Source organism: Lucilia sericata, unplaced genomic scaffold (assembly GCF_015586225.1).
Source record: "Lucilia sericata isolate MDLA Ls3-8-SP2 unplaced genomic scaffold, ASM1558622v1 Contig000045F_arrow, whole genome shotgun sequence".
Taxonomy (NCBI): domain Eukaryota; kingdom Metazoa; phylum Arthropoda; class Insecta; order Diptera; family Calliphoridae; genus Lucilia; species Lucilia sericata.
Window position 1 is genome coordinate 897,424 of NW_023994083.1, and position 23,016 is coordinate 920,439.

Below are 23,016 nucleotides of genomic sequence, written 5' to 3' on the forward strand. Positions count from 1 at the left end.
ATGATGTTGCAAAAAAATCCTTTACATTTTACTAAACCAAGCTAACTTTTTTTAGATTTCCTACTCACCTTCGTGAGAAGGGTATATATATATAAGTTTGTCATTCGGTTTGTAATTTCCACAATATAATTAGATAGATAGCGGAGTCGATTAATCCATGTCCGTCTGTGTGTCTGTTGAAATCAATTTTCTGAAGACCAGAGGTAATTTCCACAATATAATTAGATAGATAGCGGAGTCGATTAATCCATGTCCGTCTGTGTGTCTGTTGAAATCAATTTTCTGAAGACCAGAGATACCTTCGGTATCCAAATCTTCAATAATTATGTCAGACATGCTTTCGAAAAGTTTCCTATACAAAATCCGTTCACAAATAATATAGATATGAGCAATAATCCGAGACAACCTATGAAAATTTGCTTTTTGAAAAAGCGTATGTGGTGTTGTATGATGATTTTATTGTTTTGCCTATTTTGTTGTTTTTCGTTTAGCGGTAATTGTTATTTTTTATGTTTTGTTATAGGTAAAGTAACGGTAGAGTTGGGAATACAAAAATAAATTGAAATGTTATAAAATTAAACTTATTTTAAACACACTTAGATGAAGGGTATATAAGATTCGGCAAAGGCGAATGTCTCCTTATTTTTGTCTTCTGCAAGAAAAATAATAATTCTACATATAAAAAGACGACGAAGTCTGTCTGCATTTCCTTTTAAAGGGTAGACGATACATATTTTGATTGTATTTTTCTTTTATTTGTACATTATAACCAGGGCAAGGATTTCTATGCAAATGCAGAATCTTAAAATAACGTTTAACTAGTTTTCTCTTCGAATCAAAAAATTTACTACAAAATGGCATCGATTTGTCGTTGAATATTTTTGCATATATTTTTATAAATGCATAAAATGCATATTTTGCTTTAAATTGCATATATTTTGCATATTTTTTAATTTTTCTAACACAAATTGTGTTTTGTATATTTTTACAATAAATTTAATATTTACATACACATTTAGAATTTTTTGAAGTTAATATCAAAAAATTTCGTTTTAAAAACAAACTACTAGGTTCCATCTGTGAAACAAATTTTACATAATTTTATTTATTTTTAAAATATAATTTATACAGAAATACATGCATTCACCAAATTTTATAAAAATCGGACAATTTTTGACCCTCGCCCCCATATATACCCTCTTTCAGAAAGTATATTTTCATCAAACAATTGGTGTTGGCCAGCCATGCCCTAATATAATTTCTTTGATTTCGCACATGTTCGTTATTTGAATGGAGCTAGTAAGCATTCCCACTTTCAGAAATTAAATATATACTATTTAAAGGTGTGCCTTAGACTTTATAATTATTGCCAATCTTGGGATCGTGGTTCCATGAAATTATATACATATATATTTGTTATCAAACATTTAAGTTCTAAATATTCACAAATATGTACTTAAATACGATAAAACGAAATTTAGTGATAACAAATAAATTTCACAAGGAAATATTTTTTGTTGAATATTTTTTACAATTTTAGTGCATATTTTTCCTTTTTATAGTGCATATTATAAGTGCATATTTTTAATTTTTAGTGCATGAAAATATTTGCCTTGATTATAACAGTTGTTTAGTCTTTCTTATATATAGCTGTCTGAAATTAGATTTTGTATATTTTCTTTAATTTTTTTAAGAAAATAAAGTCGTTTTTTTTTAAATTTGAACATAAAATCGTAAACAGTTAAAGATGTGTAAAATTGCCTTTACCTGATAAATATCATCCTTATGTATGTAAAAATAAACGTTTTCCGTGATGTTTATTTATAGCAAACAATTTTCCTTACACCGAGAATAATGAATATTTTCATTATGCTGTGCCCCTATTTTTATTATCACCCTATTAAAGCAAAACATAACAATATTTAATTTTGCAGCTTTAATTTCATTAACTGTATTATAAAAAAAAAAACAAAAATATAGATATGTTTATAGCAACATTTAATTATTTACATACACTTTCATACAAAATAAAGTATAAAAGTACTCATGCTATATTGTTTCAGTGAAAAAAGTGTTAAATAATTATTTAATATGGAAAAAGATTTGTAATTCATTTATATAATGTACAAATAATACTACAAATCGTCATGAAATCGACTTGATTTTCCTTTAATTCGAAAATTAACAAAACCCATATTCAAATCAGATGTTCTATTGTTTACATTCTAAACAATTTTTTGATGCATTTTTGCAAATTGTTTAACCATCATTGTGGTTAAAAAAAAATAAAACCCATACTATAGATTTTCCTTCAATCAAGACGCTGCGTGTTTAATTAATATTTCGTTTATTTTTAATGATGAACAAAGCAAATAGTGAAAAAGTAAATCTAAAAATATTAAGGAATCAACTTAAATTATGTCCCAATTCCATTTAACCGTATAAAATGGGTTGGACCGATGCGAAACTTTGAAAAATTTTATAAGTTATAACAATCATGTATATACATACATTATTTTGTTTTATATATAAATATATATATATATATATATATATATATATATATATATATATATATATATATATATATATATATATATATATATATATATATATATATATATATATATATTAATTATACCCTATATATATATATATATATAGGGTGTTATGAATTTGTGCTGATGTTTGTAACACCAAAAAATATTGGTCCTACATCCACCTTATCGGCTCATAGTCGAATTAGCTATGTCCGTCTGTGTGCACATGTAAACTGACTTGATGATCCAAATTCACTTATAAACACTAATATCACTATGATATTCTGTATAAATAACAGATGTAGACGAAAATCCTTCTACCAAAATTTATAAGGATAGGACCATATTAACCCCTCTTCCAGAAAATCCCTTTCTTGTCAACAAATTATTAAAATATTTCTGAATTAAGGTAAAAATTAAATTTAATACTTTATTATTAAAAAATTATCAAAATTTGTAACATAGTCACTGGTGTACGGTATCATATGGTCGGCCATAACCGATTATAAATTCTTACTTGTTTTTCTTGTATTTAGTACATTAATACGAATTGTTTGAGATGTATTACCTACAAAAAGTGATCCACGGGACAGCCTAATATACACACATACATACATATCAGGAATTTTAATTTTGAAACTTTTGAAAAAAAAATTTTTGCTCAAAGATAATCTTGTGACTTTTCCTTTAAGAGCTTTTTGGTCGCTTATAGGGTTGGACTAGGTTCAAACTATGAAAATAGTCAGTAACATTTAGACTTATACACAAATAAGTTGTGGCGATTTTTATGGAGATACTAATATATTTAACATAATTACGAGCTGAAACAAATTTTGGGGTACGATTGTATGGGGGCTAGGTGAAATAATGGATCGTTTTCAACCATTTTCAACAGGCTTCGTTCTTGGGTCAAGATAAGTATGTGCCATATGAAAGAAAAAAGTAGAGTTAAATAATTTTTATTAGAGGCACAAATTATTAAATTTTAACGTGTATTATTGTTATATTTTTTTGTAAAATTTAGTTTTTAACACAAAAAATGTTCTTTTCTACCCAATAAACATCGATTCAAACCTGTGAATATTTTTGAAAATTTTCTTAACTAAATAATGTATTTTCCAAATTGTTTTCAAATTTTAAAGTTTAGCCTTTGAAATAAACATGATAATTTCAAAAAACTTTTAAAAAAATATAATGTGTGATATTTATAAAATTTTCAAAGTTTTGTTTTAATTGAACTTAGAAAAGTTTCTTTCAAAAAATAAATTATTTTAGAAAAATAAAAACAGAACATTTTTTTCTACAGCAAGGGAGCGAAAAAACGTTAAATATAAGAGAAATAATCAGAGATATTAAAGAAAAATATGCTAAAATAAATTTATGAATGTTTTATTTTCAGGTGATGTAAAAAAATATATGAATTTTGCAATAGTTAGCATTATAATAAGGGGTTTGAAATATGTATGAAAATAATAATAAAGAATACTTGAAATACGTTTGAAATTTTTTTTAGTTTCAAGCTTACCTCTAGCCTTTTTTTAAATTTGAAATACATTTGAAAAATACGTTTGATTTCTAACTGCCTTTTTGTTTGAGAAGGCCATAATTTTCCATTTGAAAACAAAAATTTTCAAATTTGTTCTCAAAGGCTATGTATGAAATTTGAATAGGTTTTCAAATACATATTTACATAATTTCAAAGGTTTTTGCTTATTGGGTATTATTTTTTTTTCCATTTTTTATATTGATGTACGTATATTAGGGTGACCCGTAGATCACAAAATCTTCGGTGAGAAATTTAAAAAAAAATCAAACAAACAAATAACCTATTTTTTATTTATCTTTTCGTTTATGTTATTTAGTTACATTGTCATAAAACAAGTTCAAATGTTTATGTATATTTAATTCCTCAATTTTTCGAAAAAAAAAATACATTTTTCCCACATAAACTTTGGCGGCGATGAGCGGGCTCTTACTCTAAAAATAATTGAATAATATTTTACATACTTCTATTTGACATTAATATAAAACATATTTTCACTATTACAAGTTGATCTGAAAAATATATTTTCGACCCACCCTAGTGTACATGTATTTGAATTAAACTTTACAGTTACGTGGCACTCATTACGTACGCCATAAAAAGGTTAGAAAATCATTCAATTTGTTTTCAGATTTTAGCATTTTCAGACCAAAGCATTTATTTATCATAAAATACTATTTACTTAACATTACGTAGATACATCGTTATGTACATATAAACACCATTGTAGGGTTATCCCTTAAAAAATAAGATGACAAAAAATTTTCCGAATACATATTGTGTTATTTTTTATTTCTTTTATAAAGAAGTAATATGGAAATTACTGTCTAAAATATGAGATATTTCTTCATCAAACACCACCCTAATAAATATATTTACTACACAGGTGTTTTCTATGTCAGCATCCAAAAAAATTTAAATATTGGAATACTTATGCATAAAAGGTATTCATAAGCACGTATTTACTAAAGAAACTCTCATTCATGTATATACAAGTATATATACACATATAGTTACATTTACACATGTAAATGCATATGTACATACATATGTGTATGTATGTTTGTAAATAAATATGTAATTCGTCCTATTACGTGTTTGTGTAGATGTATCCACTAACACTGAAGCGCGTTGTAAGAACATAAAATTTAATGTTTACTTTATTATTGAACATTATTGAGAAATTTTAATGCTTGTAAAATATGAACCAGAAGTTTATAACTCGATATACACTCCTCGCCATTTGAATAGCACATATATCAATTTTTTTTTTTCAAAGCTTATATTTTTGGATCAGGAATTTCTGGAAACTTGTTTTTCCCCTAATTGTAATATTTTTTGTTCTGAATAAAATGTGATATTATGATGATAAAAATTCGCCACTTAAATAGAACATCCCCCAGAAAAAGTGATTTTATACAACTTTTGCAATTAAAACTTACTGATTTAGTTTATTTACAACGATATAAATTAAACTAAACTATTTTTGTAATGTGTTGAAGATCCTTGGTTGACTAACACTTTACAAATCCTGTTTGGAAGTGATTCATATAGCTTGGCCATGTAATTCAGTTGTACTGAGCTCCAGACTTCTTTAATTGCATAAATTAGTTCAGGAATTGTTGAATACTGTTTTCCAGACTCATAAACTTTTCGGTCAACTTATTCCCACAAGTTTTCTATAATGTTTAAGTCTGGTTGAGGCCAGCTCAACAATTCAACATTTTGGAACTCTATATAAGATTTTACGATCCGGGCAGGGTGGATCGGGGCGTTATCTTGTTGTAGGATCCAAGGGCTAGGTCCATATAGGTCATTGAAAACCGAAAAAAGCCTTTTTTATTAACCCAATGTAGTTCTTAGCATTTATTCTTGAGCTTAAAAACTAAAGCTCGAAGGTGCCATAATAGGAAACTGCTCCCCATACCACGACCATATTTATCTTTAAATTATCTAAAAATCTATAAATGGCCCCAACTGTATTTTTTACTTTTTTATTTGTTAAGTGTTTGTATTTACAAAATATACATTTTAAACCCTACAAAATATTACACGAGAAAAAATCGTAAGTTTTTTTCACGTCATATACGAAATTCTGTTCATTAAAAAAATCCGTAAATTTGTTTTATTAAAAAATTACGGATTATTAAGAAAAATGTGTTCATTAGTATATAAAATTAAAAAGTGGAAGAAAAACCTACACAATTCGCAGATTTTCGTATATTTATAAATGTACATATCTCAAATTAATTTGGAAAACATTGTTTACGAATATAGTACTTTCTAAATGGAACAGAATTAGCCCAATTTTTGCAAAACTGTACCACTCTGAAGTCGTACAAATGTTACATGGAATTGACAATATGCAATTGTAAAATAATTTATCTTCAAGTTCAAAACTACAACACGAAAGAATAAAGACTTAAGAACAATGTCAATGACGATTTTAATTAAAAAAAGGAATAAACTATTAAGAAAGTATAGTCGGACATGAACGGCAGTACTATCATACTATAGCTACGCGTTTATAAAAAATGTTGTTTATTTTATGGCAATTCTCATAGAATTTGGGGGAGTGATTTATGTTTACATACAAGTTATTTATACCGAATTTCATCATGATACTAACGTTTATAAGTGAATTGAAGACCAATATTTTTGCGTTCCACATATCAGAACAAACGCATATCACATATTGTACTGTAAAAACATTTTAAAAGACGAGACATTTTTAAGATTGACTACTTAAATTAGCATAATAGACAACTCAAGAGTAACATTGTGTGTCGTTCTTTTTTGTATAAAAACAGGCATGTGTACTACAAAATTATTACTAAATACAACTTACTATATTCATATGTACTTATGTATGTAGATTAGGGAAATAACCAAATAAAACATATTAAGTGGTATGTTCCCGATCTAGAAAATCTGCAAAAAGTTTTACTGGACTTCATTAGCGTAATTTAGAGAATTTTTATTTTTCCTGGGCAATTTTTATATTTTATGTTTAAAACAAAATTTTCATTTACAACAAGATTTTGATAATTACCCCCATTATCGCAATGTCTGGTTACATTTTTCATACAAAAATTATTTATTTTAACGACACAATATCTAACGGTTAAACGATAATCCGAGCATAGTGGACTATTCTAAGAGGTGGCGGTAAAAAACCATAACTTTTGATTGGAATTTTGAAACCCAGTTTTTTTTTTGTTTGGTAGATAAAAATCGAGCCATTAGAAAAAATGGATGGAGGGTTGAAGTTAACTTTTTTATTATTTTTCAGTATAAAGTTAAGTGTTATATAATAACATGTTATTTTTTGTTTCTTATTCAATGTGTTATTTTTTGCTAGCACCAATAGGTGAAAAGTTACACTCATTTGTCTAAAACACTGTATGACCTAAATGTCCAAATTTGACCTCCTATTACTCCGACAGTTCTTGACCGATAGATCTAAAAATCTGTGTCTGGCCTCATATTCAATAATACTGACCTTGATGCATACATCATCCAAATTGATTTTTTAAGTTGGGTCACTTGACACGAATGTCAAAGTTGTCGGTGCAAAATTTTAGGACTCTAGCTATTGAAGTTTCTGTATTAAAGTATATGGACGTGTCACCTCCCCTTTTTGCCTCATACAACGGGTGTTGTGTACTTCAACCTTTAGCAAATTAACGCCGTTATTAATCTTTTTCTTAATACTAAATTGTACAAAAATTAACTTGCTGAAAGATTCTTTATATAAGGGATAGGGTAAAATCTGGGCTGATCCTCATACAATTCGGAGGAATGATTTATGTTTATATGATAAATTCCATCGTTATATTAATATAATAAAGAGAATTGTGGAATTAAAGTCATTGTTTTGAAAGAGGGTTTGTAAGGGTGTTAGGGTCAAATAAGGTCCGATCAATACAAAATTCGGTATAAATGAGTTTTATATAATCCTTAGTGATACTGCATATTCTTTAAATAATTGGTTACAACCCTAGTACATTACATACGTGTATATCGTCACCTAAAACACAAACGGCCCTAACCAACCAAAAATTCAAAATCGACTTTAGTGTTGATTCTGATGTATTACATCAAAACAAATGTTCACATGGACTCCTCGGACCAAAATTTTCCAATTTAATAACAAACAACAGAAGGAAATATCTACAGAAATATTTAAATATGTATTAAAGGCAAAACAAACCTTTTAATTTAAATATTTTTTTGCTTCTCTTGTAAAATTTCAAAAATGTTAGATAGGGCCGTCTGCGTTTTAGGTGGCGATATATTTATACAAACACATACAAACGTTAATTCTCTATAGAACACGCTATTTTGCACAAATAAATATTATTTAAATAAATAAAATTTTAAAGCCAAAAGAAAAAAATTATATTTATCTCTGATATAAACAAATTCGTTATATATTTATCTTTATAATATTTATAGAGATATGTATCCATATGTATGTAAATAAATGTCTTTAATGTCACTCTTTTTCTTCACTCTCTTCCATATCTAAATAAGTTTTAAGTGTAAATGTATACTAGTGTCCAAGAAATTAGTTTCTTTGGTCAAGTATTATTTTTTTCTTAGAGTCTAACTCTGGTGCAAAATTTTAGTCCAATCTGATAACGGGAGATGCTGGCGAAAATAAATTAAATGTTGTTAAAATGATTAACTGATGTTACTTTTTTATTTCTTTACATTTATACATTTTACATTAAATTTTATAAATTTAAAACAAATCTTATCTTTAGAGCAAAATATTTTTATTTCCAACAAGGCACATAAACAATGAAGTATTAAAAATAAAGTAATTTATCGCAATATATTTTACATTTTTCTCTAATTTTTGGGCGCATCTAATACACACACAATAAATACTAAATTGATTACTTAAAAAAATTACTCTATATAGTTTGAGTTATAGTTAAGTATGAAAAAATTTTGACGAAGAAGAGCAAAATCCATTGTACATTTGTCACTACAATGCGGGTTTAGTAGTTGTTATTATCAATTGAATCATACCGCACTTTTACTTTACTAAAATCTAAAAATAAAAAATCATACAAAACAATAGATTTTGTCGCCGTTGTTATTTACGTTTGTTTAATTTTTATTTTAATAATAATTTACACGTTTCAGCTGTAAGTATAAACATGTACCAACACTTGAAGGTGTAAAGAAAACGGTTGGAAAAATTCTCAAAAAGTGCAAATTTAAGTGACAAAAGGAGATGTGAACTAATGGTGATTATTTTAAAACCAAATAAAAAAATACCAAGCTTGAATCAGTTTACTTCATTAAAAATGCGAATAGATAAAATCACAATCAGTTTAATAGTGAAACATGACAGACATGTTTGAAATTCGATAATAAAAAGTGTTAAGAAATTGAAATCAAATATCATATCTTAATTTGTAACAATAATTAATAAATTATAACTCAGTATAAAACAGAATTAAATCAAATAATAAAATTAACATGTCGATCCATTCATCGCGATCATTAGTCACATCACCTCTTGCGGCAACGGAGCCAATAGAGCAGACTCAGATGTTACGAGAGGGTCTCATATCACCAAAGCCCAAGCAAATAGTTTTTACTACTAAATCAGATCGATCACCAGCACAGAAAACAAAAAACTTTTTACGAAAACGGATCTGTATATTAAATTGGATCGGCAAGTACAATGTAGAATGGGGTATAAATGATGCCATTGCTGGGATTACATTGGGCTTAACAATTATACCCGAAAGTATCGCCTGTGCTCTTCTGGCCGGATTGCCGGCTCGTTATGGTTTATGCTCCGCCTTTATTGGCTGCTTTATTTATTTATTCTTTGGTTCAATTGATAAAGTCATTATTGGACCTACCAGTCTCGTTGCTCTGGTGAGTGTGCAATTCACTGTGGGCAAACCAATAGAATTTGCTTTTATCTTAACATTCTTGAGCGGTATAGTACAATTGATTATGTCAGCACTTCAAATGGGTGAGTATTAGTGTTACTAATCGGAAAGATTTTTTTCGGAAATCCTGGCAAATATTTGTCGGAAAATTTCGGGAATTCCATATAATGATTTTTTCTTTAATTTATTTCAAAATATAAAACAATTTTATTTAAATTAATTGTTTTGCTTAAACTAAAAATGTTGTACTGGTGATAGTTTTACTTAATAGAGATAAAATTTTCGTAAGAAATTTTAAGTATAATTGGACAAAATTGACAGAACTAACAATTAGAACACGAAAAATTAACTATAAGGATGTCGAAATTTATATAACTTATTTCATTGTAGTTGTGTTTATATTCATTGATGTTTCACGGCAATTAAATCAACAAAAATCTACAAGCAATACTTCTGACCATTTTTCTTTATATCTTCTACTAATTTGTAATATGTCTAGGTGGAACCATTCGTCATGTTCATCTGATACTGCACCAATATTTTCAGGAAAAAGTGGTAGTCTTAAATTTTAATTTTTAGTGGCATATTGCATGTAAAATCATGATATGCAGATATAAGCTCTTGAATTTCTTTTTATAGTTTTCAGCTTTTTTTTCCAAAAAATAATGAAATACGTCTACAAATCCCCAACCCTCATTAATATTATTGAACAAATATGTTCTAAGCTTCACAATTATTTTCCAAATGTTATATACATAAAACTGAAAATTTCATATTTCCTGTATGTATGTATATAGTAAACTTTACAACAAAAAATCTATCTTACATCCCTATTACCCAGTTTTTGCTGGGTATATATTAAACTTAAACTTTTATACATAAATAATTACATGTATCTAAAATTCGTGAAAACATGAGTTTTACTTTTTACGTTTACAACAAAAAATCTATCTTACATCGAAAGAAATAGACATATTTGAAATTCGATAAAGCTATATGAAAGTCTTTAATTTCTTTTGTAACCCTCAGTTCAAAAAACCTGAATTGTGGATTATGCCAGTTTTGTAGTAAATGAGCGATTTGATCTTTAAACAAAAATTTAAATCAATTGTTAGTAATTTCAAAGCAGTATCTTGCACGCAAACATACGGATGTTCCATTAGCATTGATTAAATATTTACAAACAATTGACAAGTTGCTAATTTTTTTTCGTATGGAAAAAGGTGTTTATTATGTAAATAAATAATTTACTATAAATTCATATACTAGAATTGAGTTGGAATTGTAACATGAACTTGTCGTCCAAATAATATGGAATTAAAGCGTTAACTCATGTGACAAGATGTATGCTCCATAAAATTAGTTTAATTAATAATAAAACTGATATTTATAAGTATGTACGAGTTTAGATAATCATTTGCGAAAGGTTATAATATGAGGGGCGTTGAATGGATAACGTTATACCTTAAAACCATAAATATTTTGGTACAAATGTAGACCACCTGCCATAGTTAGAAGCTAGAGAATCTTCTCAAATTAATATTTAAACATTATTTTACAATTACTTGCAAATATGTATAGTTTTTTTCATTTGTATTTAAAATTAACTTGTGTGTGTCGTACATATGTAGCTAGACTATCTCAGAAAGGGCTAAGAATATATAACAAATGACATTTTCTTATTTATTAATTTAAAAATAAACAGTAAAAATATATAAAGTAAAATTTTTTTAAATTTTGGTAATGACCAGTAGTTATTTCATACATTACTTCATAGCAAGTGCTCCTTATCACCAGACACAGACAACTTTTAACTGGCAACAACAATTTATTTGAAAGTATGTATGTATATTAGAGGTGCCCAAAAATATCGGAATTCTTCATTAAAATTATATATTTTTGACCAAATCTTATATTCTAGAGAATTTGATCTTTGATCTTTATTTATGTGATATTGTCCGACTCTGCCAACAAAATCTATAAACTGTAGAAATGTTTACAATATTTAGTAAGGCTTGAAATTTGTAACCGAATTTGAAACTAGTTCCGGTAATCCGAACACTTGAATATTGAATGACAATGCGAATTATATTCGAAAACATTGACTGGAAATTTGTTAAATCAAAAAAGAAAATTAAAATTCGTTCTTATGTTCGATTAATTTGAAAACATTTAAAGTAATTTCCAAAATATGGGTAATTTTCAATGTTTTAAATAAACTTTTAGTATTATAATTTTTGATGTTAAAGATTGTATTTGTATGTATATTTTTATATTTGATTTTCTCCAGGTTTTATTTTTGAATTTATTTCGACACCAGTTATTAAGGCATTTTCTTCTGCAACTGCTATTTTGGTGATTGAATCTCAGATAAAAGTGCTTTTGGGCATTAAGTACTTAGTGGCTGGTTTCATAGAATCAGTTAAAACACTCTCGATGAGATACCAAGAAGCAAATGTTGGAGATTTGGTGATGGGTATTACTGCTATAGTGTTTCTGATTGGATTTGACGTGAGTAAATGAGTCAAAAATTGTCAAATATAGGAAGATTTAACAAAGTCGTATTCTCAGTTTTTAGAAAAAATAAGTTACAATTCGAAAGTCAGTAAATTGGGGCGCATTTGTTGTCGTTATTTATCATTTTCACGCAACACATTAATCGTATTGATTACAGCGATAGCATCTTACATATGGATACAAGTGGATTCCCATGTGCCATATGCTTTAAGTAAGAATGCCCTTTCTGGTTTGCCTAATTTTACGATCCCAGATTTTGTCATTGAGTCCCCAGAAAAGACATATAACTTCTGGGACATATTGTCGGAACTAAATGTAGGTATAATCGTCATACCAATTATTGGCGTTTTGACCAATATTTCTATAGGAAAATTAAGTGAGTACAATCTAAATAATCTCATTGTTAATATTTAAATTAACAAAATAAACTAATATTAATATTTTTTAGCTCCTAAGGGTATGGTGAATACTAATCAAGAATTAGTCACATTGGGTTTATGTAATATATTTGGCTCCTGTGTCCAGGCTATGCCGTCTTCTGGTGCCTTTACTCGATATGCCATCAGTACGGCATGCGGCCTTAAAACTCCAATGGCCAACTTATATTCAGGTAATTTGACATGCATTCATACATCGGGAATCAATTGAGTATTTAACATCTGATTGTATTTTTAGGCATTGTTGTTTTGCTGGCTCTTAGCTATTTAAGTCCATATTTCAATTACATACCTGAAGCAACATTGGCGGCCGTATTGATTTGCTCTTTATTTACTTTGCTTGATTTTAAGTTACCTCTGCGTTTGTGGCATGAATCGAAGCGAGATTTTAGTGTATGGGTAGTGTGTTTCATCGTTTGTGTATTATGTGGTGTGGAAGTCGGTCTATTTGTTAGCATCATTATCAACGTTCTACATTTGTTATTTTTATGGGCTCGTCCTGAAATTGCTGTCAAAATCAAAGAGGTACGTTTCTTGAAATTATTAAAGTTTTAACATTTGTTACAGTTAAGCTTTTTCTTTGTTTTCTATGCTCCTATATTCCTTCAATTTATTTATTTTTCATTGTAGATTGACGATATGCAGTACATATGTGTTACTCCTGGAAATGGCATTTATTTCCCTGCTATCAATCATTTGCGTGCTAAAGTCCTCAAGGCCGCCGCACAAGCTGAATTCAAAATACCCGTAGTAATCGACTGTCATAAAGTCACAGGTTTAGATTTTACTGCAGCTCAAGGTTTTGTTAAGCTAGCTAGTGGGCTCCGGTCAGATACAGATGAAGATCATGGCACACCAGAAGGTGGCAGCAGTGGAGGTGAGGCTTTACTAATATTATATCGAATGGAAGTATCTTTGCAAAGGCTGATTGACAATGTAGATAATTTGGTGTATTGTGAGACGGAAGAAAAGATTCGTGAATTCCTAACCCAAGAATCTTTACGCAATGGCTTTATCAATCTCAAGGAGCATATAAGGGCCTCCATTGACTTGGGATATAAAATCGATGTTGAATAATCACTCTAGAAAGCCGAAAACAAAATTAACAGAAATTCCTAAATTATTTAAATGTATCAAATAAAAGTGTTTTTTAATATTTAAAAAAAGGTACTTTAGTCCTTAAGCTGATTCGCAATAGACACAAATGCTAATGGCATACAATTATAAAACGACGACTCTACAACACCACACAACTCAAATTTCTAAATCCCCACTTTAGTTGGACATAGTAGACCACCTTCTGACTCCTCTTTATTTCAATCTCTAAATTCCCGCTCTACCTTTAAGCGTCGCAATCATCGCATTAATTTTGTGTCAGTGTTTTAGAGTGTTAGATGCATAAAGAATGATGAATAAAAAAATAAATAACAAGTAGAAGAAGAGGAGAAGAAACAACATAAAAAACGGACAATAATTGCTGAGTTAATGGATTCTGTTTACTTTTTCACTTAACTGTGCAAAATGTGGCACCCAACATCAGCTACAACAAAGTGAAGTAAATTCTGTCTGTCGGTCGTCATCGTTGAACTTTTTAAACAGAATGAAAAAACAACACAAACAAAAATGCGAAAAAAGTAGAAAGCAAAGACGAATGCAGAACACTGACAAAACGTAATTAAGTCTTACTGAGTGAATGAATGTTAAAGTAGAATATAAAAAGTGGAATCTTTGCTTCACACTAATTTTTCATTAAATGTTCAATTGATTTCCGGTCGATAGCTTTTAAGGAATCAATGGAGGAATTATTTAATTGTATAATGACTAACAAACTAAACTAACTAACTAACTAACTAACTAAACGAAAGAAAGAAAGAAAAAAAAGAAAGAACGAACGAACGAACGAACGAACGAACGAACGAACGAACGAACGAACAACGAACGAACGAACGAACGAACGAACGAAACGAACGAACGAACGAACGAACGAACGAACGAACTAACGAACGAACGAACGAACGAACGAACGAACGAACGAACGAACGAACGAACGAACGAACGAACGAACGAACGAACGAACGAACGAAACGAACGAACGAACGAACTAACGAACGAACGAACGAACGAACGAACGAACGAACGAACGAACGAACGAACGAACGAACGAACGAACGAACGAACGAACGAAGAACGAACGAACGAACGAACGAACGAACGAACGAACGAACGAACGAACGAACGAACGAACGAACGATACGAACGAACGAACGAACGAACGAACGAACGAACGAACGAACGAACGAAGAACGAAACGAACGAACGAACGAACGAACGAACGAACGAACGAACGAACGAACGAACGAACGAACGAACGAACGAACGAACGAACGAACGAACGAACGAACGAACGAACGAACGAACGAACGAACGAACGAACGAACGAACGAACGAAGAACGAACGAACGAACGAACAAACGAACGAACGAACGAACGAACGAACGAACGAACGAAACGAACGAACGAACGAACGAACGAACGAACGAACACGAACAACGAACGAACGAACGAACGAACTAACTAACTAACGAACGAACTAAGAACTAACTAACTAACTAACTAACGAACTAACTAACTAACTAACTAACTAACTAACTAACGAACTAACTAACTAACTAACTAACTAACTAACTAACTAACTAACTAACTAACTAACTAACTAACTAACTAAAAACTAACTAACTAACTAACTAACTAACTAACTAACTAACTACTAACTAACAACTAACTAACTAACTAACTAACTACTAACTAACTAACTAACTAACTAACTAACTAACTAACTACTAACTAACTAACTAACTAACTAACTAACTAACTAACTAACTAACTACTAACGAACTAACTAACTAACTAACACTAACTAACTAACTAACTAACTAACTAACTAACTAACTAACTAACTAACTAACTAACTAACTAACTAACTAACTAACTACTAACTAACTAACTAACTAACTAACTAACTAACTAACTAACTAAAATTGAAATTGAAAAAAAAAACTTATTTTATGATCACCCATACTTTCTTTCACAAATCGATTTTTTGGTCGAAAACCTAAAATCGCTTATAACTTTGTTAAAACACGTTTAAATAGAAAAATAACCTTATTTTGTGATCACTGATATTTTCCTTCAAAAATCGATTTTTGGTCGAAACCTAAAATCGCTTATAACTTCGTCAAAACACGTTGAAATTGAAAAATAAGCTTATTTTATGGTCACCCATATTTCCCTTCGCTCATAACTTCGTTAAACAATTTTAAATTGAAATAATAAGCTTATTTTGTGATCAACCATATTTGCATTTAAAATTTTTTGGTCGAAAACATTAAATCAGTTATAACTTCGTTAAAACACTTTTAAATTGAAAAATAACCTTATTTTGTGATCACACATATTTTCTTCAAACATCTTTTTTTTTTTTTGGTCGAAATCTAAAATCGCTTATAACTTTGTATAAAAATTGAAAAATAAGCTTATTTTGTGATCATCCATATTTTCCTTCAGAAATACATTTTTTTGGTCGAAAACATAAAATCACATATAACTTCGTTAAAAAACGTTTACATTGGAAAATAAGCTTATTTGGTGATCACCCATATTTTCCCTCAAAGTTAATTTTTTGGTCGAAATCTTAAATCGCTTATAACTTCGTTGAAACAAGTTTAAATTGAAAAATAACCTTATTTTGTAGTCACCCATATTTTCCTTCAAAAATTGATTTTTTTGGTCGAAAACATAAAATTACATATAACTTCGTTAAAAAAACGTTTAAATTGAAAAATAAAATATTGTGATCACCCATATTTTCCCTCGAAAGTTAATTTTTTTAGTCGAAATCTTAAATCGCTTATAACTTTGTTAAAACACGTTTAAATTGATAAATAAGCTTATTTTGTGATCATCAACAAGTAAGAGTTGCATATTCGACTGTGCCGAATCTTATATGTATACCCTTCACCATGATGTGTTAAAAAAAGCAGTCAGTACGAATTTTATTACAACAACTCAAAAAGTGTGTACCTGTGTGCATAAAAGCCAAAGAGTACCAATCATAGAACGAAATAATACCAAAAATCCTTTCCTTCATATTTTCAATAACTTAGGACTCTTAATGTTTAATTTTATGTTTCTAGGTTCATGGAGAAGGAAAAAGTACTAAAAGGTCCAGTTTTATATGTTCTCGCTAACATAATTTCCAAAGTACCAAAACGTCAATTTTTATAGGTTTTAACATGCAACATGAAATTATGTTTCTAGGTTCAATATTATAGAAAATTTAAAAAGTACCATTTGTACAGAGAAAAATTACCAAAATTTCCCTTTTATAGATTCTCACATATATTCTAGACTTTACATACCTAATTTTATGTTTCTGAGTTCAATATTATAGAAAATAAAAGAGTAGTTTCTGGAGAACGAAAAGTACAAAAAAATCCCCTTTTATGTGTTCTCACTTAATCCGGGCTCTGCATTCTTAATTTCATGTTTCTAGCCAATAACAACACACTGCTCATTCGTAATTGTTGTTCTTTCTTTGCTTTGTTTTTATAAACAAGCAAGTACAATAACAAAATTTACCGTATGGTTATGTGTTTTGTTGTTGCTTGTTTATTATTCTGTCTGAGCATGAACGAAAAATCTAAACTTTTGATGACATTTTCAGAAGTAGTCTCACATATTTGCTCATATCTTCCCTAATTATAGACCGAATTTTAGAAAGATTCGGATAATAATAATATTAAGTAACGGGTACAAAATAATATAGTGTAAAAACATCGTAAGAATATTTTTTCCTTTTGCATGAAATAACCAAGAAAAATGGTTTCTTAATTTTTCATAACTGAATGATAGGCAATTTAAAAAAATAGCAGCATTTGTCCGTAACTTAATTGATTATGAATACTCATTGTTAAATGTAAAATGGGAATTATCTTCCAACTGAACGTTTTCTTAATTATGACCATTTTAATAACGGGGAAACTAAGTTACACCGCTATCAAACCAGAGATGGCATTTGGCATATTATTTTAACTTAAAATTCCATTAACTTAAATCTTTAGAAAAAAGATTGTTTGAGACATCTTCACTCTGTAAATAAAAACATGATTATATTAATCATTTCTACAATTGAAGCGGTAATTTCGAAAAGGACACGAGACACAACATTGTCTTTATAACTCCAAAAATTTGATATCAAAATATCTGCATGATTACTTTTTTTAATAAAAATAAATATTACAAATATATTTTATATTATATTACTTTATGTACAGTTTTACGTATTTACTTTTCCAATCTTGGTCCATACATAGACAAAACTATTAAAGATTCCGTCTTGTAACTTCTGTTGAACATTATTATGCTCATTAATTTAAACAAATTGTTAATTATTTCTCATGACTTAACGTATTTAGTTGGTGTTGTTGTATCTATAATTGTTTCATTTGTTTGCTGCTGTAGTTGTTGTATCTTTTGCTACTGCGGCCGACATCATTTAAATTTATGGGTTTTGCTTAAGAACATTTTCAATAAAAATAGAATGGTCGACAAAACTGCCGACACTTTTTCTCTCTTATTGGCATTTAATTAAGTACATTAAGTTGACATTTTACAGTTTAAATAACGCCGTAGCTTTGTGGTTAAAACAAAAAAACAAAATTTTTAGGAAACTTACTATTAGATATGCTTCTTACTCGTACTTAACATGGTTGAATGGTGTTTAAAAAACGTTGAAGGGAAATTCTATAGAGTTTGTGATGTTAATAATGATAGTGTGATTATGTCTTTAACTATAAGTTTGGCCAATGGAAAATTGACATTTATTTTAAAATGTAATGAACATAAAGTAAACTTGTGTGGGAACAAGAAAATTCTAAACAGGCTTTTTTCTAGAACATAATTAGCACAATGGGTGTCTCTTAAATTATGCGTAAAGTATTACCAATGTTAGATAATAAAATATTTAAATTTATATACCCACCATAAAAAATGAAGGAATATTGATTTCGTCATTTCTTTTGTAATATATCGAAATAGTGGCCGTAGACCCTCAAAAGTATATGTATATATTCTGGGTCTTTATTAAATTTTAAGATGATCGGACATGTCCGTCTGTCTGTTATAACGACACACGAGAGGAAATAGAGGTCTGAAATTTTTGAAACAAATCAGATGTACTTATGTGTTCCAAATTTCAACCAAATTTTTTTACGGGAATTGGCTGAAAATTCAGTTGTCATTTCGAAACTGACAACGATAAAATGACAATTTATGGATCATGATCTGGAGAATAAGTTATAACAGTGATGCCAGATAACATTTTGGAAAATTCATACGCTAATTTAGGAAATCTTTCTTTCCCTTGCCAGAAAAAGTTGTTCCTAAGTTTTTTTCCTATAGCAAAATATCAGTATATTGTCAGTAAACATTAATTCTTTTTTTTTTTTTTTTTTTTTTAAGGGAATCACTGAGTTCTAATTTTGAGTAATAAAACAGTAAATGTTTAAAATAATGCGGGGAAATATAGAATATACATATATTGAATTTCTTTGGCAATAAATATTAAATTTTCATTCGATCCCATCTTTTGGTACATGTTATATAATCAATACCCATTAATAGTAGGAAGATTGTGATATCATAAAAAACAATCTTTTGAAATCGTTTTAGGAAATATCTAAATATGTTTGAATATGAAAATTCAAAAAATAACTATTTCGTATTTAATACAAAGAAATGCATTCGAATATATGCATGATAAACTTAGATCGTCACAATCCACTAATAAATAAATACTTTCCTAAGTAAGTACAAAAATAATGAACTTTTATTCTTAATTTCTTGCAACTAACATGATAACGGCATCACATCAACACATGTCTGATAAGGACATTATCCTTTGCGTGCTCCTTCAACAAAATTGAAAATGCTCATTGGATAGTGGTAACTTAGAAAAAATTAAATTATTCAAAAAGCGCAAAAAATGCGCAATTACATCTAATATGTCAAATAATGTTCGTACGAAATAGCGTTGACCTCTAACACGTATTGACGTGCAAAAATGCTTCTGTCACTTTGGTTTTATTACAAGTATACATCTACATACTATATACTTAAGTATGAAGAGTAAATTTAAGTATAGTACTTAAAAACATGTGGAAGCTGCTTCCGGTTTATATCATCAATCGTTGCACATTGTTACTTCAAGAATTTTATTGCATCCGCATTTGACGCCTCATAAAAATGGTTTGTTTTATTTGTTTCATTATTAAATAAAAAGTCATAACATTTAGAGAAAAAAAATGAAAATGAAAATTATTTATATTTATATCAAAATAAAATTTTTTACGAATTATTAAAAAGGGCAGTAAATACATATACGTGTAAATAAATAAATTGGACATATTCCTACTATACTAAATTTCGAAATAGAGTTTCACTCAGACCTGTGGTCCCCTGATATTTTAAAGAAATTATAAGGACATAAAATGTACTATTCGAGTTTTAGTAGTTGAATATTCTAAATGGAATTCCCGTCAATTTCTGACTACTTGTACTTTTACACCACTTAAGGGAATTATATGTAGTATGAACATTTTCCCAAATATATGCATACCGTCACCTGAAATGCAAAAGGGGGTAACAACACTTTTCAAGATGTTACAGGAGAGACAAAAACTAAATAAAAATAAAACTGTTGTTGCGATAAAAATGTCTCTTTCTTCCATGTATATTATATCCTACATCAATAAACATGATTGAATATAAATGTGACTCCAGACATTGTATATTGTGTTGCTTTTTAGGACATTCTGACTTGTGGAAATGACTAATTTGTTGTTACGCCCTTTTGAATTTCAAGTTAATGAAATTGGTGTTTTTGCAATAAAGTTCTAAAAATTTGCGACAACAAATATATCGACGTAGTATAGACCATTTTCGCTTAAAAGTTTGGTTGAAAGCAGTTATTTAAATGCACTCATTCAAATATAGATTTTGATTTTAAAAGTAACAAGTAGAAGTGTTATGTTCGACCACGAACTAGATTCAATTATGGGCCGACTCACATTAAAATAATTTTCTGAATGGAACTAAATTTACACGTATCATCTTTTTGAGTTCTTCTTTTACCTTTATTTTGAAAAATAAATTTAATCATTTATTTCGTTTTTTTACCGCATAAAAACAACTCGCACCCTCATCAGGGGTTGTTATTTTCTTTAGGGGGAGATGTGTAATAAAAACAAAAAGAAAAAATTGTTCAGTAACGTAATAGCATGTAAGAGGAATAAGAAGTAGCTACTTACGCTATGTTATATTTTTTATTTCATATAAATGATTGTTAAGTGGAGAATTGTAGGTTTTCTTTATAGAGTATTGTTTTTGGTATTATGTATTTTCTACCTAGCTTTTTCTAGTACTTCCTTTTTCTTATGTCAATTGTTATTTTTGTTGTATTTTTTCCAAGAAAGAAAGGTTGTATTCATTTAATCGAATGATGCCTGCGTCAGAAGTATCTTAAATATCGTACGTAAGAAACTTTGAACAAACAAATTTTTAAATAAATGTATATTTTTAAATAGTTAAATATGTCTCAGATGAAAAATGCTATATATTGACAACTGAAAACGCGGCGGTATGGAACATATATGAATATATACATATATGATAATATCCTTCATTTAATATTGGTAAACTAAACTGTCCTCGAACGAATATATGTACGTACATATGTATGTATGTACATATGTATATCTTACACATCTAAAAACACATTAAGCATCATACATCACTCAAAGATTTTTAAACAATGCTTTGGATAAAATCATAAATTATATTAAAATATCTTTAGCACGTTTGTTGTAGCTTCTGTTTTTGTTTTATATAGTATTTTTTGTCTTTTTTAATTTTCCTCCTCTCTTGGTAGTGGAGCTTGTACTGAAAAGCAAAAATTACCAATGGACCCCGCACAGTGGACCACTCTATGTTCAGGTTAGACTTTGGACTTCAATTATTGTCATAAAACTTAAAAATCGACTTATTAAAAAAGGGATGGAAATTAAAGTTAAATTCTTCGTTTCTGAATTTTAGTATAAAGTGAAGTGCAGTTAACAGTTTTTAGTTTACAACTAATATTTACAAATTACTTTGGCCATCTAACACTTTTTATTTCTAATATTTACAGGGACCAAAGGTTAATTTTTTAACAGATTGAGTTTAAATATAATTTATAAGGCTGACAACAGTACGTTATAGTCCCAGATATGTATGTCAAAATTTAAGGACGCTAACTGTTATATTTTCCTAGATATATAAATTTTAGTATTTGACTTATTTATATATATATATATATATATATATATATATACCACGCCCGCTAACACCAATCCGCCCATACAAACAAACAAACACACACACACACATTTCAAAACATTTTTATTCATAAATTTTGCACAAAATATCCGACTTTGGGTCAGTAAAATCGATCTAGAGCACGCGGGCGAAACCGGGAGGATATATAATACGGCATACACGTATAGGAGAGGGTTCGGACTACAGCACAGTGAACTTTTTTTGTTCTCTTTTGCTCCCTAGGAGTTACGGTCTATTAACTACGGGATTTATGGGAAATTTTAAAAAATGTTTAAAATGTTCTAAAATTGATAACCTAAGCAGAATGATGCGATAGTTCATGTTTGATCACACTGTTCGCTGCGATAAAGTTAAAATACAATTGTAATTTTTTGGCTCCCGAGGTTTACCAGTGTTTAAATTCAAATAAGTTTTGGCCGCTATTTCCAAAAATGGTCCACAGTGCACCGTCAACAAAAACACGTCGCACAGTGGTATAGGAAAAAAAAAAGAGGGAAATAATTCGGTAACTTCTAAACGGTTAATCCGATTTTAATGAAATTTGGTATGCACAAAGAGGAGGTGTTGTCGAGTTTAGGTTTTGAATTTGGACCTTATAGGCCAACCAGGGGCCCAACATCTTTTAG

At 28.9% G+C, this 23,016-nt stretch overlaps 2 protein-coding genes across 2 annotated transcripts in view; one reads left to right on the forward strand and one right to left on the reverse strand.

Moving 5' to 3' along the window:
• LOC119615002 (putative odorant receptor 85e) overlaps positions 1–23,016 on the reverse strand; it is a 206,978-nt gene that overhangs the window by 25,644 nt on the left and 158,318 nt on the right. The gene's annotated exons all lie outside the window — the stretch shown is intronic.
• Positions 9,103–14,124, forward strand: LOC119614982 (sodium-independent sulfate anion transporter). The gene is made up of 6 exons (XM_037971068.1): positions 9,103–10,087; positions 12,295–12,515; positions 12,576–12,897; positions 12,970–13,131; positions 13,197–13,483; positions 13,589–14,124. Exons 1-6 carry the CDS (start codon positions 9,580–9,582, stop codon positions 14,033–14,035), a joined length of 1,947 nt encoding a protein of 648 aa, XP_037826996.1. The 5' UTR covers positions 9,103–9,579; the 3' UTR covers positions 14,036–14,124.

Coding starts and splice junctions, on each gene's coding strand:
- LOC119614982 (XM_037971068.1), top strand. CDS start 9,580: ATGTCGATCCATTCATCGCGATCATTAGTCACATCACCTCTTGCGGCA. Junction 12,516..12,575: donor TGTTTCTGATTGGATTTGAC/GTGAGTAAATGA, acceptor TCGTATTCTCAG/TTTTTAGAAAAAATAAGTTA. Junction 13,132..13,196: donor AATGGCCAACTTATATTCAG/GTAATTTGACAT, acceptor TTGTATTTTTAG/GCATTGTTGTTTTGCTGGCT.